The sequence below is a fragment of the Numida meleagris genome, chromosome 1 (genome assembly GCF_002078875.1).
Source record: "Numida meleagris isolate 19003 breed g44 Domestic line chromosome 1, NumMel1.0, whole genome shotgun sequence".
Lineage (NCBI taxonomy): Eukaryota > Metazoa > Chordata > Aves > Galliformes > Numididae > Numida > Numida meleagris.
In genome coordinates this window covers 142554324-142571384 of record NC_034409.1, presented here as the reverse complement: position 1 = coordinate 142571384, position 17061 = coordinate 142554324, and the positions used below count along the sequence as shown (strand labels likewise).

The 17061-nt window shown below is 40.1% G+C and overlaps 1 protein-coding gene across 1 annotated transcript in view; it reads right to left on the bottom strand.

Annotated features, from left to right (window-relative positions):
- STK24 (serine/threonine kinase 24) overlaps positions 1 to 17061 on the bottom strand; it is a 52061-nt gene that overhangs the window by 28514 nt on the left and 6486 nt on the right. Inside the window, exon 2 of the mRNA XM_021416300.1 lies at positions 9805 to 10035. Coding sequence (XP_021271975.1) covers positions 9805 to 10035 — 231 coding nt within the window. The remainder of the gene's footprint in view (positions 1 to 9804; positions 10036 to 17061) is intronic.

Below are 17061 nucleotides of genomic sequence, written 5' to 3'. Positions count from 1 at the left end.
TCTTCCTTATGCTTTCAGATACGTTCTTAGTGGGTTTTACATAATGTTTACTGCAATAAGAACAAGAAAAAGAAGATCTATAGCTCAGCTTTCCTATGAATGACCTGAAAGGAGGTTGGGGAAAATCAGAAATCACCCCTGAGAGCTCTGCTTTTCTTTATATAAATAAGTTAATATGGGATTATTGTTTTTCCATTTCTGTTTCCACAGCAAACAACTATTTGTTCTTAATTTATCTTTCTACTACGTAATTATTCTATAGGCATTTAGGAGATACAAACAGCTGTGCTGCATCTAGGTGGCATCTCTGACAGGAAAAAAAGATTCCTAAAGACATATTTCCCTCCACGAGAATGAAATACATTTCCTGGGACAATGTTCACTAAAAACTTAAACATGCAAAGATTTGGACAGAAATTATCTGGATATGAAAGAAGATCCACTTAAGAAAAAAAAGGAAAAAAGGGAACTTTAAAACTGTGAAGAGCAAGCATGGTTTTTTCCCCCTTGATCTTAAAGAAACATGAACTGAGAAAAGCTCGAGTTTTAAGTCTCATCCAAAATACGAAAGACAAACCAAGGGATGGAGGGGAGCATATGTCTGAGTACAAAGCCAGGAAGCGTAGCACCTTTTGCCTCACACTAAGGGCACATTCTTAAGCAAAAGTACAAGGTTTACTGACAGAGATGCACATCTCCATGAGGACTGCAACCAGCTGATCAGGCCTCACAGAGCTCTCAAAAGATTTTCATGAAGGAGCAAGAACAGAAACTTTTAGGAGACGGTAATGCTGCACTGAAGAATATTACCACTCTGTGGGGCAGGACTGATGAGTGCATTTTGGCTGGGGAGCATTTCTGAGGCGCTTACCTCCTTTGAAGTCTCTTGGCGTCAGGATGAATGCTAGCTGTCCTCGGGCTGCCATCCCTTTGAGGGGAGGGAGATACAGATGAGCCCAAAGGTTCTCTTCTAAACACAAGTCCTTATGCAAGCTGGCCAAAAGGTCCCTGCAATCAAAGAAATCATTGTGGTTTTGCATGTGGCGCATTTATGTCCTTTAATCAAGGTTTGTCAGCCATCTAACGTTCAACCACAAAGGAAAAAAAAATTGGGGAAAAAAAAAAAAAAAAGCACCTGCCAGGTAGCCAACGCAGAACAGAGGCTAAGGAGAGACAAGCTGCTCGTTCCAGTTTGGACATTGTGTACTCCATGAAAAACACAGGCAACGAGATTTTTCAGACTAAGCAGAACATCCTCAGTGTACATTATTACGCATGTGCATATGTATAAAAAAAAATATTTGCCTTTGGAATCATTTTCCAACACACTGAAATTTCTGCCTTTTTTAGATCACAAGGAAAAGGACATACTCATTCCTAAATATAAGTACTAGTCAACGCATTCTACAACCTAACAAAGCAGCCACCTTCCAACCAATACCTCTAGCAATTACTTCAACAGTGTACAGTGAATCCTTAAATGCATTCTTTTTGCCATAGACTACTCGCAACAGAGCGTGCAGAGCCACTTGCTGGGAGGGGGGAAAAACAACAAAAACACGAATGCAATAATTCAAGTTGTGTCACAGCACCGATCAAAGAATCTTTTTGCAGAACATTCATCAGACTTGTGTTTGCATCCCAGCATGCTGGAGCCACAAGCCCCGTGTTTTCCTTAGCCTGAGTCATCTCTAACAGTGCCCATATTCTCAGGCCCTTTGGCACGCTTCCTGGACACACGCCCCTTCATCATAGAAAAGAATCCTTTCAGCTCAGCTGTCACAAGCCTAGGCATGTCACATTAAGCACATGACTTCCCAAAGCTCCAAGCTAATGGGCAACCTTGGTTTATAACTCTTCCACTAGAATATGTTACAGCGAAAGCAGACACACACATTTCTTGTATTGGCTGCAAAACCAGTTCCTAACTATTAACCATGAGAAACTTAAACAGCAATTAAAGAACCACACACATTTCTAATTCTAAAGGAGTGGGTAATCATTTATTTGGGATGCTAAGTGAACACGAGTCCATACTCTTCAGTTTCCCATCAATTTATAGCCAGTTTCTCTCTCTTCAAATAATGGGATGGAAGAGTAAAAAAATCATGTCACTTACAACCATACGGTGAAGGTAAGCTTTTTTATCACCTAATGGAGCTAGCAGTTAGTCATTCCCCTCCTTCCTGTCCACCAGGTAAAGAACTACTTTATAACCATGTCTATGCAGTCCATGCTTCATGGGAAAGAATGAACTCCAACACGCAGCAGATCTTTTTCCAGAAATTCCTTCTAAAGAGACAGTCAAAGAATAACAAGTGAACGACGTGGTTATATTGCAATCCCAGCATTCCTTCTATTTACCGAGAATGCAAGAAACAAAAATGCAACCCATAATCAAAGCTCTTTATGGAGTTGAATTTTACTGATAAGTCCACCAAACAGTTATTCATAAACTCTATGAAAACACAAAATAAGAAACTGAAAGCCAAAGAAAATCAGCAGTAGTTCACAGAATTCACTTTCCAGATGAATTACATTACAACAAAAGCAGAACTGTCAAGTGAATTTGGCATCCAATTAACACAGAAATTAGTAAATTTTTTTTCCACCAAGACGTCACTCTACTTACACCTAAATATCTTAAACCTATTTCACTGGAACAGTTCATGTTAATTGCACTCAGCTTTTATAAATTAATCCCCATTCTAGACCAGAGTCAAACTTCTAATATATGAGGCACACGAATCCTATCGCCTCCACTGTTCAAAATACAACCGCTCTAATGCTTACACTTGTTCCTGTTTACCACTTCAACAAATTAAATTCAAAATGAAAGGTACAACCCAAGTTTACTTCTCCTTTGCACAGATATCAATCCACCCATCCGTTTAACCCTTTTTACCACTTGTATACACAACCCCCAACTTTTGCATAACTGCTCTGCAGCCTGTAGGTCTTCACTTATCCTTTCCCTTTAACTCATTCGTTCACATTGTTCTCAATTCCTGCTATTTTTTTTCACACAGTCTTCATAGGCCAATTCTTCTTTAGAACTCCACTCCCGACCTCTTATTACTGCTACAAACACCTTCTGCTTCCATCCCTCATTTCCATTTGGCCTTCTTCCTCTATGTTTTCATTGCCCTCTTAGAAATTGCTGTCTCAAGGAACTGTTAAATAGAAGAAAGCCTCAGTATCTCCAAACACTCAACTTTTATCCCAACTGTTATGCAGTAGCTTAAATATTTTGTAATATAGTGAAAAAGATGGGAAAAAATGACAGAGAAACAAACCTCAAGAACTTAGTCGTGGACATGGGCTCCATCACCGTTCTTTTAATCAGAACTAATTCACCACACAAACCTATCCACTGTGGAACTTTGCTTTAGAAGTTCAATATACATTTAGATACACATTTAGAACTTTAGTTTAGTATATGTTTAGAAGTTCAGAATATATTTTGTCTCTAATCAACTTTTCAACTGAAGATCTGGAATTCAATTGATCCAAAGAACTGTAAAAAAGCCCAAATGTACTGAAGTAAAAGAAAACTAACTGAGCAATGAAATCTACTTTATGTTAACATTAAAGATATGTCAGAAACATAATAACCATGTAAAAGCACGGTATTATGATGGAAAGGTGTCTCCAATCAAAATAGCAAATATTCTAGAGGTTCCCAAGCACTCCAGATCAACAGGTGGGCAGCCATCTGCTAGTGCCACAGGTCACATTCCAGGCAGCTAGAAAGCCTTGTCTTCTCCTTCCCATCTGCCAGGAGACCGCTTTGGGCAACCAATCCATGGAACTAATCTACCTAAAGCTGGGTACAAATACACACAGACACACACACACGAGCATTACTACTGGCTCATTAAAAAGATTTAATAAATAATGATGTGGCAGTGCACGCCCATATAACTTTACACCAATTGGAATCAGCAGTGTACAAACTTCCCCACTACCCCCTAATTTAAAAATAGAAAAAGAGAAACCAGTTAGATTTGCCTATCCACTGAGCTGAATAGCTTCACTGGAAGTTTATATAGGCCATGGTGCTAGGGCAAGGAAGTGAGTCACATGGCAGAGCTGGACTTCCCCCTTTGGCAGCAGCTGAAAAAAGCTTCCACTGTGATGCCATACTCATCGTCTTTTCAGATATCTCACAGGCCTACAGTAACATGCAGTATTAAAGGACATATGACAAACCATATTATATTCTGTTAAAAAACAATACTGCATCACATGTACAGCCAAATTAAATACTAGACTTCCTGTAACAAGTTATTACCAGAAAGCATGGTCCCTCTCTCTTCCATCAACTTCTGCTGAACTGATTAATCTCTGAGCATTGGTGTCTGCTGTTTTGGAGATATGGTTTGTCTTTGGAGGGAGTGGGAGGAATTCACTGGGAAAGTAGTTTCCTGTGTGAACCAAGTCATTCTGCAGCCAACAGACCCAAGAACAGTGGCAGAATCCTGAAAGCAGGATGGGGACGAGATGCTGCTGCTGCCTATTTGAGCAGCAGGCAGCTGTTACAGATCTAACTAAAAATAGGTATCAAGGTGTGAAACTACACTCAGGAATATTTCACAGCATATAGAAGCCAGGATTTGGAGCAGCATAGAGGCAGCTTTCAAAGGCTTCACAACAAGAGCAGCATAGATACATCACTTCCAAGAAACAGTATTTTTCACTGAGCTTTTTAAAATTGACTTAGAACAAGATCAGAATCGCATGACATGGTTCAGTATCTAAATGCTGGATAATACTAAATATAGTTAATTATAAACCTTCAGCTTTCCCAAGATAGATCAGTGATGCTTCCAATCTTGATACATTAGTTCAGTAAGGATTATTTACCCACGAAAGAGAAACAATTCAGAACTGATTACACTGATAAATCTAATGCAGATTTCAGAAACCGGCAAGAATCTCTTGGACTGCTAAAGGGAAATAGTGGAACGAAAAGTTTCTGGAGTTACAATTAAAAACAAAATCTATGAATAAAGGCGGTGCAAATGAACAACTCCTTTCTCATTAAGGAGTACAGCAAAAGTCTACAGGCAAACACACAAGTAGTTAAGCTAAGGACAACAGAAGTTCAGAGTTGCAATGTAATCATCTCTGAAATAAGAAGGGACCAAACTATTATCTCTATTGTGATAGAGACAGACAGAGTGCACAAGTTCTTTCGTACGCTTTTGCTTTGCTTTTATTTATGACCTTTATGGGCTGTATTAATGGAAGCTTTCAACTTTTCTTTAAATCAGCAATCCAACTAGATCTTGAAGCCCAGCAAACCACTTCAGAAACTCTTGCTGATTCCTTCAGGTTGTCCAGCCAGATGCCAGCTTCTCACTTAAAGCAGACAGATGGAGGCAGACATCTCTGCTAGGCTGCTGCTGCCTGGAGAGAACTGAGGGTTTATGAGGGGCTCCAGAAGAAAAGTAGGCATACCTGTACAGGAACCGTCTTACTGAAGCTGTGTCTCATTCTGTTCCTAACACTGCTCCAGTAAGAGAGGAGAAAACATGCAGTCACAGCTGTAGGGGTTCCTACAGGATAAGACAATTCCATCTGGCTTTGCTCAAGGGAATAGAGAAGGCACAGTCTCCTTAACCCTCACAAAATGCAGTAACGACAGCACAGCTGTAACTGTAATACAAGAAATGAGAGATGCAGTTAGAGCTTGCTTTTTAAAATTATTTATTTTATCCAGGAGCCTAATCCCCAGACAATATTCAGAGAGTGTGGTTTGCAAAAGGCTCACAACACAAACAAGAAACTCTGGAACATCAAGAAACTACTGACACACCCCAGTGCTGTGGATTCTATGGTCCTACAGCTAAGGGGGAAACCCCCACCCTGCTCCCCAACCCTGACAAGCGGGACATCACCTGTCACAGGCTGCCTGCTCTCGAGAACACAATGCACCAAGTTCCTTACATGCTGGCTACATCAACTTCTGGCCCACAGCACTTATTTAAGGTCACGTGAGTTCAAAGATGCTCATAAATGATGAAGCAAACCAGTTAAAGCTATAAAGCCAAAGGATGTTGGCCTAAAACATACTGAGGTCACATGTAATTTTCAGTGTGAGCATTTACATTATCTAGATTGCTGCAGCAAGAATATCCAAAATACCCACTATGTCCTTGAGCTGCCTAAAGCATGAAAGCTTAGGTTTCTAAGTTCAGCAAATATGGATGTAAAAATAACTACAAGTGACACAAAATCCACCTCATACATATTTAAGCTATCTTCTCTCTAAAAATATATATATCATTACTAGGTGGAATTAGCTTTGCTTGGCCAATCACCCATGACATCCTGTCCTATTCATGTTGGATATTAGGAAAATATTATTCTCAGAAAGAGTGGTGATGCGTTGGAAGAGGCTGCTCAGGGAGGCAATGCAGTCACTGTTCCTGGAGGTGTTCAAGACACATGTTGATGTGGCACTATGGTTCTATTTTGGCATAAGAGATCAGAAAGCACTGAATGATCAATACTTAAACAATGAAAAGTTCCATATATACAGACCAAGTCACTTTTGTTTATCCTTCGTGATTTATTTTGGTTCAGCCACAGCCACAGACTTACTTACAGAGCTCACATCCACCTGACTGCCTAAAATAAGCTACATATTCAGAATCATTATTTAAAAAAAAATACATATTTATTTCTAGACTTTATTTCTAACCACTCTTGGTGAAAATACAGAATGCCTCTTATAATCTGTCAAACATTTTAAAGGATGTGAGAATAGGTCTTCCACAGTTCTGTAAGTTTTTTTCTAGAAAGGGACATGAAACATTAATGATCAGGTCTGCAGAGTCCCAAGTGGGACTCTGATTCAGCAGACACATGGCCAGTACTCACCATACAGCATGGGCTTTAGAGAATAATTAATGCAGTGCTGGGCAACATAGCAACACCCCCTAACATCTTACCATTTTCCTACTGATCCCTTCAAAGAATCTCATTCTGAGAGGAAGAAAAAAGTAGTATTCTCGTAATTAGTGCTAAAATGCGCAGTCATGGAAGAAATAATGCCTCCTAATCACTCAAGATATGGAGTATCAATGTACTGAACATTTCTGGTGATGGATATCACATTATCAGAAACAGAGTTAAAAGACGGTCAGACTCGGTTCCCTCCATACAACAATCTTAACTTGCAAAGGCAGCAAAGATCTGCAACAAATAAACCGAGATTCCCAGCCTAGATTATGAATCAATTCATTTAAGCATTAATACTTTCCTTCTTAAGTATTATCTACATTAATACGACACATCATTACTATCCAATAATAGATCTGACTCTTTAATAAGCTAATACAATTGCACAACGTTTCCTGTGAAAGATTCTATCACATCAACATCATCTAATTACCACAGATTAATTTTTAACAGCATAAAGGAGTTTTTTGTTTTGAAGACTGTAAATTCTACAGTACAAAGTGTCTCGCAAAATGATATAAATTCACACAGAAGTGAAATAATGAATTAGCATTGTCAGCAGTACATCTAGAAAGATATGCCTTCTTCCAGGAGTAGCTGAATTTTAATACAGCCAGTGTTAGCGCTGTACCTTAGAAAACTGACACATCAAGATGGAAAAATCAGATTGCTGCACTTAACTGAAGGGACACTGAAGGCACGAGTATTTTCAGAAGGTCCTCCAATAAGCACATAAGCAATAAGCACAAGCATCACTCACAAAACTTCCTTCCAGCCAAAAGCTATCGCACTACCATACCCTCCACTCTCCTCCCTCCTTCACTTTGTAAAAACAACGGATGCCCCACTGTTTTCACTAAATGACACCATACTTCGTAAAAGCTATTAAGTAGCATTCCCATCAAACTTCTATTTTTCTTGCATTCTATCTCACTTATCCTCTAAGATTTTGCTTTTTCTCCTATAAAAGATTTGAAGCAGGGAGACTAATCCCACTTCTGCCTTTCCTACAAGACATATTTTACTACCAAACCTAGACTGAGAAATTTCAAAAGAAGCGATAAAAGCTACAAAGGCAAATTTATTCATTTTACTATACTGAATTATGTGCCTCCTGCTGTGTCTCGGTTTTGGCTGGGATAGAGTTAATTTCCTTCAAAGCAGCTTGTATGGTGTTGCTTTGGATATATGCTGAAAGTAGATTTGAACACACACCAGTGTTTCAGTTGATGCTCAGCATTGCTTATGCAGTGCCGAAGTCTTTTCAGGTTCTTGTGCTGCCATTCCAGGCAGGCTGAGGGTACACAAGGAGCTGAGAGGGGACAGCTGATCCCAATTGGCCAAAGGGATATTCTACACCACACGACACCATGACCAACAGTAAGAGCTGGAGTAAAGAAGGAGGAAGGGGAGGATGCTCAGGATGACTGTCTTCCCAAGAGACCATGGTGTGTGATGAGCCCCATTCCCTTGGAAATGGTGCAAAATCTGCCCGCCAATGGGAAGCAGAAAATGAATTCCTTTGCTTGTGCACACGGCTTTACCTGTTCAGCTGTCCTTATCTCAACCCACAAGATCTCACGCCTTTACCTTTCTGATTCTCTTTCCTGCCCTATTGGTGGGAAGTGAGTGATGCATGGTGCCCAGATGCCTACTGAGGTTAAACCACTACATGATGTGTCTGAGATCTGAAGGATACGTAACTTAAGTACAGTACTGGTGACAGGTTATTGGGTCAGAAACCATTTACAATGCCTTCAGTGATAAGCTGTCCAAGCAAACTGGTTCAGAGCACAAGAGGAAAGGACTCCCTGTCTGCCTTTCAGTTACACATCTCCTGCATTCAGATAAAATCCAGGGATAAGAAGGGGTTCGCCTTCCAGAACCTTCGTATTTTTGCTGATGAAGTAGAATGCTTCCACAAAAGCAAAGAGAGACTGAAAGTTAGTTTAGAAGTATTTTCTGCCTACTCATAACTCCAAATCCTTTCCAGAGTACAACCTTTTGCCCAGCTTCTCGTCTAATTGCCAGAAAATAAAGACCTACCCAAATAAGGGACAACGAGATAAAGTAGTACAAAAACTTCCAAATGCTTTCCATGCCTGCTAGAGGTAATAAGCCACTCTATCCAGCCAATTAAATAAACAAACAAACAAACCTCTATCTGCCACACTTAAAACTGAAACCTGAAGCCTAAATTTCTCATGGGGATTTCAGGGGAGGGAAGGGAAGCAGATCCAAAAAGTAACTAATGGAAAAGCCTTCCATTAGCTTCACTTACAGCTAATGTACTGTTGGCTAATGCTCGTAGATTAACTTTTTTATTTATTTATTTATTTTAATAATAAATAATTCTGATCAAGACTAGGTTCAGTCTCCTTAGAAAATCAACCTATGCTTTGCTACTAATCAAATCTTGACAAAAATTTTCAAGTTTTGCAAAACAGCTGATAGTGCATCGCTTTTAATATTTTGACAATTCAAATGCAGATTTAAGTTTAGTTTTCTGAAAGTGACCAACAGTTAAAGCATTCCGTTCTCCTAACATTTGGAGAATCCACGTGTCACTTAGAAAGAGCTTAACAAATCAATGTGATTTAAATTAATTCTTTTTGTACAGAGACAGCAAGACATGCATTTTTTTTTCCATTAAGTTCTGCCACATGTCACAAAAACATAGTGACACATTCTTTCTTTAGAACTGAAAGAGTAAAAATAGATTTTTCTTCAACTGAGGTTTGACTGAAACTTTGCCCTTGAAGATAAGCATGATTGGACAACTTGGAAAAGAATTACTGGTAAAAATCAAATGACCATCAACTGTAAGCATCTTACCTTTAAATAGGATCCATAATATTTAGTTACATAGGGACTGTCACACTGACTCAGCACTGTGATTTCCTGTTGGATGTCTTCTATTTCATCTTCTGCTTCTTCTAGGTCAATGATTTTTATAGCAACCACTTTCTGAGTCCGATTGTCAATTCCTTTAAAAACTTCACCAAAAGAGCCCTTACCAATTTTCTCCAGTTTTGTAAACAGTTCTTCTGGATCTGCCTTCAGAGTCTGTTAAAAATAAGATAAAAGTTACTCAGTACTTGTAACATTAAAATGAAATCTGACATTTTTAAAGGCTGCAAACCCTTCAAATTGTGCAGAGTCCTATTTATCCAGCTGCCCTTTTTCTATCTCTATAATTAATGTGTTCTTCCTACCTCCCCTACGTGCACATACTGCAACATTTATGCTTTTCTGTATATGAAGTACAAATTTATCACAGTCCCTGTGACCAGTTTCTCCTATACAGTATGAGAAAACGCTATTGACTCAGTTCATTTTTCTTGGCTGATAAACTGCGCCTAGGTACTGAGAATGAAAGATCCTTACAAAGATTTGGTTTCTATTAAAACTAATGTGGATCAAATATAAAGGTAACATTTTGTCTTTTTCTTGCTATTCCTTGCTCTTTAAATTGCTTCTTTCCCAGAATGCAGTGTCCTACTCCTTTGAATTTTTCACATACCTCATTCTACAAGGATTTTGTTCCCACTGTTCAGAGCACTGACTACTGCTTCGTATTGCTTGATGTGGTAAGCAATTCTCTTTAACTGTCTTCTACTAAAAGACCACCTGCATGAACTGCCACACTTCCTCCATATTCCTGACCCCAAGTTCTTCCTGGAACAGGATTTCTTTTTCTTCTTCTCTCAGTTGGGTAAAGTCATTCACTCTTTGAAAAAAAAAGCTACCTTGATTTGAACAGTCACACGAAAACTGAGCTAAACACGTCACCTCAAAAAAGAATGCAAGACCTACGTGAACTATTCTGCCACAGTTGGTTTTTCTTCACTATCAAGTATTCAGTTGACTACTGCTGCTCTTCAGCTTCACACTTGTACTGCAGATGCTGAGATCCAGTGTGCACCTTTTTCATCTAACAGCAAGGAGTCTTTATAGTTATCAAAATGTATGTTACAACTAAACTGGAAAAGTTGTAGCTAAAGGGAATAGTTCTGACGGGAAGAAAAATAGAATGACATTACTTAGACTCTTTCCCCTAAGAAATAAATCAAACGCCTGAAAAGATGTGTTAATGTTCTTAAAAGGATGAGCTTATATCAACTGAAGTGAAAATACATTGTTGAAAGAGGTTCATGAGGGAAAAAAAAAATTGGTAATGACTAAATAAGCATTAAGCCAAACGGTTTATACTGCTTAAACAAACTTTGCAGAAGAATAATAGTGGAATGAAAGTTTCTAAGTTACCACAGACAAGCACTGGGACAACATTTCCTCTTCAGCAATTACATTTAGCTTACAAAGCAGCTCCCACCTATACTTTATGTCTGTTTCTGCTCACATCTCAAAGGCTGCAGAATTAATCCTTGTAGCCCCAAGAAGCAGATCACCCAGAAGATGTTTTAGTTCATGTAAAGCTATAAACCACACAAGTTTTACATCTGAATTAGGTATTTTGAGGAGCGGTGAGCTGTGACTGTCTCGAGTCCACAGATAAAGCAGAGTGTGTTTGTGGAGCAGCCCGGATTCTATCATTAGGTGTCAAAAAATATGAGTATACTACGACGTCTAATACTTTAAGCTACGAGACATCACGGTTTTCAGAAGATGATTCCAGGAACAGATGGCTAGTGAGAGCATTCCCACAAAAGACACTTATGAATGCATGCTGTGAGACTTCAACGGCCCCAAGAAGTTCCCCCCAAGCGTCTCTGTGAGCTTTCTACCAAAGTCAGCTTAAGGAAACAAACAGAAGGACGAGAGCTTTTGTGACCCAGTAGAGCTATATATCCAACTCACTTCCACTGAAGCAAGCTTGTTCTTTCTCATTACATTGAAATTCGAGGATTACATACTATTACAGCCTACACACATAATACGCTAATCTATCTCCCTCTTGGAAACCAGACCAGGGCACTTGACAATTTCCAGCATATGTAGTTACCTGCTAGCCCCACAGTAATACCTACCAGCACTTCCACCTGCAAGAAATCACGAAACTGGACACTAAATCAATTTGTACTCCTTTACCAATATTCAAAACAGACATGTCTCTGAATAAATCATCTATATAAAAGCTTAGTACTTGCATCAAATACTTTCTCTTTTGGAAAACAATTCTTGGTCTGTTCTTTCATACATACTGTGTTAAGACTTGAGTTGACATGGGCATAGGGATCTGGGCACACTCAGTCCACCCGCACAATCCAAGACCCTGGTGAAAAGACTTATTATTAAAAACCCTTTTCCTTCCAAAATCATAACTTTTTAAACACATATCTTAATTTTAAAACTTAAAAGTTACTGCTCCTAAACTTCGTTCTGAGCCACGGGAGGCAGCAGCTGTTCAAAGAAGTCTCTCTATCCCTGCTGTGAGAAGGTCCAAATTTTCTTCCCAGGAGATCAGGTGCTTGAAGGGAGAGCGGTAATCTACTGGCAGCTTGTCTGCATGGAAAACTACCCATTGGTCTCTCTTTAATAATCTGCTCTATTTCAGATATGGACAGATCAGGCCTCCAGATACATAATGAGCTGCTTGAATTTGCAATTACACGAGTGGCTAATTCCCATTCATTTTCCCAAGATAACATCTGGGAAAGATTCTTGCCAATTTTTGTTTTGTTTCTGCAAAGACTTCCAACACAGCCAAAATATACAAATAGCTTTACAAATAGTCTCTCCATATGACTGCATAGAGAAAAACACTTTCCATAGATTCTGATGCTTCTTTCTTGCTGACTCTGCTCCACAAGTTTTCATGAAGCACATAGCATTTTTCTACTAACGTTACAATACAAAATGAAGGGAACCGATCTAAGAACTTCAACATAACCGAGCAGACTGAATATTGTGAGAAACCACAGGACACAACAGCAACATTTGCTCCAAAAGGATAAAGTTAAACATCTTGCTTGGCAAGGAGCTAAGCACTCTGCCACTACAACATTTCTTTCAAAGTATGCCACAGTCTCCATCCTGCAGCAGAACAAAAGTAATAAGGAACACTTACATTGAATAATTACAAAAAATCTGATGTCCATATGTTAGTTAGGGTGATGTGTTAGATGGCTTCTCACACTTCTAAACACTAATCACAAGCATCACTCTCTTGGATTGCTCAAGGTCCTTTACTTTTCATCACAAGCATAGTCATCATTCTCACAGTGATAAGCAACTTCTCTGTACTTGTTCCACGTTGCTTTCATTACTCCTGACCTTAATCAGCCAGTGCAATATACTGCCCTTAAAATGAACTCTCCTCAATACTCCGCTCAGCCGTCAGTGTTGCTCACTCCTACAGAAAGAAAAGATAGTACAAAATATTCCGAGATCCTATTTGTTCAACTTGGCCTCATGCCTCACACTCAGCTGTACTGAACCTACTGGAAAGGTTCTTTATAATAATTCACACTTACAATACTTTGCACTTCACTCTATTTTGCTCAGTAATCCAGATCCTCAAGGTCACAGAGTTCTTCAGTAACCGTCTAACCTTCTTAAGTATAATGGTTGCCCTTCAATATTGTATCATCAGAATCTTTCACCTGCATGTAGACCTTTTTTTTCCAATGCTAGAGTCAATTCTCAGTCACCAACAACCACGATTTGGAGAAACCTGCACTTCCTCCACTGACATCACCTGCCCAGTGCTTCCCTCATAGTCAGCACTATACACATCTCAGTGTATTTATTTTTAAGAGTCTCAGATTCATAGAATCATAGAATTAGCTAGGTTGGAAAAGACCTACAGGATCATCCAGTCCAACCATCCACCTACCACCAATAGCCCCACTAAACCACGTCTCTCAACACTACATCTAAATGTTTCTTGAACACCTCCAGTGACGGTGGCTCAACCACCTCCCTGTGCAGTCCATTCCAACTCTCATCTGAACAAACTACCCCTGTAGCTCAATAGAAAACATTACCAAAATCTGAATTTCTTAGATCACGTACACACTTATAGCTTTATTCGCAACCATTCTCACCTAAGACAAAGCATTAATAGAGTCCCTTTCTGATAGCAGCCTGTCAGCATCTAAAGGGGGGCTATAAGAATGAAGGGGACAGACTCTTTAGTAAGGTCTGCGGTGACAGGATAATGGGAAATGGTTTCAAACTAAAAGACAGGAGATTTCGATTGGATATAAGGAAGAAGGTTTCTTTACAATAAGGGTGGTGAAGCACCTGCACAGGTTGCCCAGGGAGGTGGTGGATGCCCCATCCCTGGAGACACTCAAGGTCAGGCTGGACAGGGCTCTGAGCAACCTGATCAAGCTGTAGCTGTCCTTGTTCATTAAAAGGGGGTGGCACTAGATGACCTTTAAGGGTCCCTTCCGACTCTAAGGATTCTATGATTCTATCCCAGTTCTCATTTCTAATCTCCTTTTATGAAGGCTTACCTATCTGGTTATGGCATAAATGGGTTGAACAAAACTATTTTTCTCTTTAACCTGCAAGAATTCCAAGCCACCTCAGTGTTCAAGTTCTCCAATTATTTGAGTAACTGATTTCAATTGCAGATCTGATTTCTCTATGCCTGCTCTTTTGAAATAGACAATGATCTTTCAATACCTCTTCAGTATGCCTTTCATTTTACCAAATCAAATTCCAATTCATGAGTCTAATTCATTAGCCCAAGCCCAAAATGCCATCACCTGAGCGTGATCAGAGATCTCTGGTGAATATCAAGTACCACATGGTGAATTGCCTTGTGACTGCTGCTGATTACAGCCATCTGCTACCATACTGGAAGACAAAAATAATATGTTTTGATCCTTGTTTATATAAATGCAGATAAACCTGGACAGACACTGTAATATGATGTTGCAGACAATGAACCCTATGAAACCATTAAGGACTGGAGAAACTAATGGAACAAAATAAAACCTGACATAAAAGAAATCTATCAAGATCATTTCTGGCTCAGGAAATACTTGAGCAGTAGAATTTACCAGAATTTGGGTAAGTATGCCATGGAAGTACTGCAAATTAACACATTCCTACACTTTTCTTCTTAGACATCGACTCATAATGCCATCAAAGATAAAGCACTGGCCCAGATGGGATGCATTCAGCTGATACATTCTGAAAGCATTTGCATCCAAGTCAGGCCTCCAAAAAACCAAATTATATTTTATAGCGCAGCCAATGTACGTTATAGTACAAAATTAAGAACCCATGAAGTCAGACAAGAAGATTTTAAGGCCACTGCCACTTCAGGAATTATTTTCCCAGTTTCCTCCTCTGCCCTGTCACTTCAAGTCACCACGCTTTCACAGTCTAAACAAGACTGTCACTTCCTTCAGCTGATAAAAGCAAAAGATAAAAGTAAAGGGGAAGGAAAAGGTACAACTTTGCTTCTGAGGACACCATTACAGGATAGTCACCTTACAAGTTAACAGTGAATTGTCTGTTGTTACCTACATTAAAAAAAAAAAAAAGTCAACTTCCTACAAACGTGAGCTTCAGAAGATCACAACAGACGTGCTGAACAGAGAGGTTCTATCCTGCGCCAACTCACCAAGGCTTATGAGATAGAATAGCTGGTAGACACAACATTTGTGCTTCCAACAGTCGCACCTTGAATTTTTGGTATGGGTTCTCCTCTTTGCAAGGACTAGTTTGTCTGAACCATACCATTAATTAGCCTCGTCTCAATGGTAGATAGGAAGAAAGAGTAGCCCGGAGCATTTCAGCAGTTTTGCACAGGAGTAGAAGTGACACAGCGTATCCATTCTTTCTTTCTGAACAGCAAAACAGTGTTTAACATCAGCAACAATGTTGTCCAAATAAGAATACTTCATTTCTATTTCCAGCCACACACAAAAAAAGCATGCAAAGACACAAGTTTCTTTTCAAGAGACACTGTTGCAGTGCACTGACGCTTATTTTAAACTAACTTCCACATAGACCAGCAAGCCAATCTGGCGGACAAGCTCAGACAGGTACTTTTCTCAAGAGGGGAACTCCAGGCCGGAAAGCCACGCCCAGTACACAGCTGGCACACGCCATGTTCCCTTCACACAGGTTTCTATTTCAGAAGCAGCGCTACAGAATTTTTCCTGGAACACCATTCCCAGTCCTTCCAAACTTACCTCAGCACAGACCAGTATTAAATAATGCTGATTTCTACTTTTACCATCCCAGAGCTAGCTGCAGCAGCAGAAAACATACATTTATATTTGCCCAAGAGAACCTCATGAGGTTCAACAAATCCAAGTGCAAGGTCTTGTACCTGGATCGAGGCAACCCTCACTACCAATATGAGCTGGGGGATGTAAGGATTGAGCGCAACCCTGCCAAAAAAGACCGGGGGGTACTGGTGGATGGCAAGCTGGACATGAGCCAGCAGCGTGCCCTCACAGCCCACAAAGCCAACTGTATCCTCGGCTGCATCAGAAGAAGCATGGCCAGCAGGGAGAAGGAGGTGATCCTGTGCCTCTACTCTGCACTGGTGAGGCCTCGCCTGGAGTACTGCATCCAGATGTGGAGTCCTCAGTACAGGAGAGACATGGACCTGTTGGAGCGTGTCCAGAGGAAGGCCACAAAAATGATCCAAGGGATGGAACACCTCTCCTACACGAGGACAGGCTGAGAGAGCTGGGGGCTGCTCAGCCTGGAGAAGAGAAGGCTGCAAGGTGACCTGATAGCAGCCTTACAGTATCTAAAGGGAGCTACAGGAAAGAAGAGGATAGACTCCTTAGCAGGGTCTGTGGTGATAGTGCAAGGGAAGATGGTTTCAAACTAAAGGAGGGGAGATTTAGGCTGGATGTAAGGAAAAAGTCTTCTACAATCAGGGTGGTAAGGCACTGGAACAGGCTGCCCAGTGATGTGGTGGAAGCCCCATCCCTGAAGACATTCAAGGTCAGGCTGGAGGGGGCTCAGAGCAACCTGATCTAGCTGTGTGTGCTCCTGTTCATTTCAGGGCAGTTGGAGTAGATGGCCTTTAAAGGTCCCTTCCAACTCTAATGATTCTAACACTAATTTTTAAAAAATCTACAACAAAACAACAATAAATAAATAAATAGAATCATATGCTTCGATGGTTTCACGTCAGGAAGAACTGCTTCC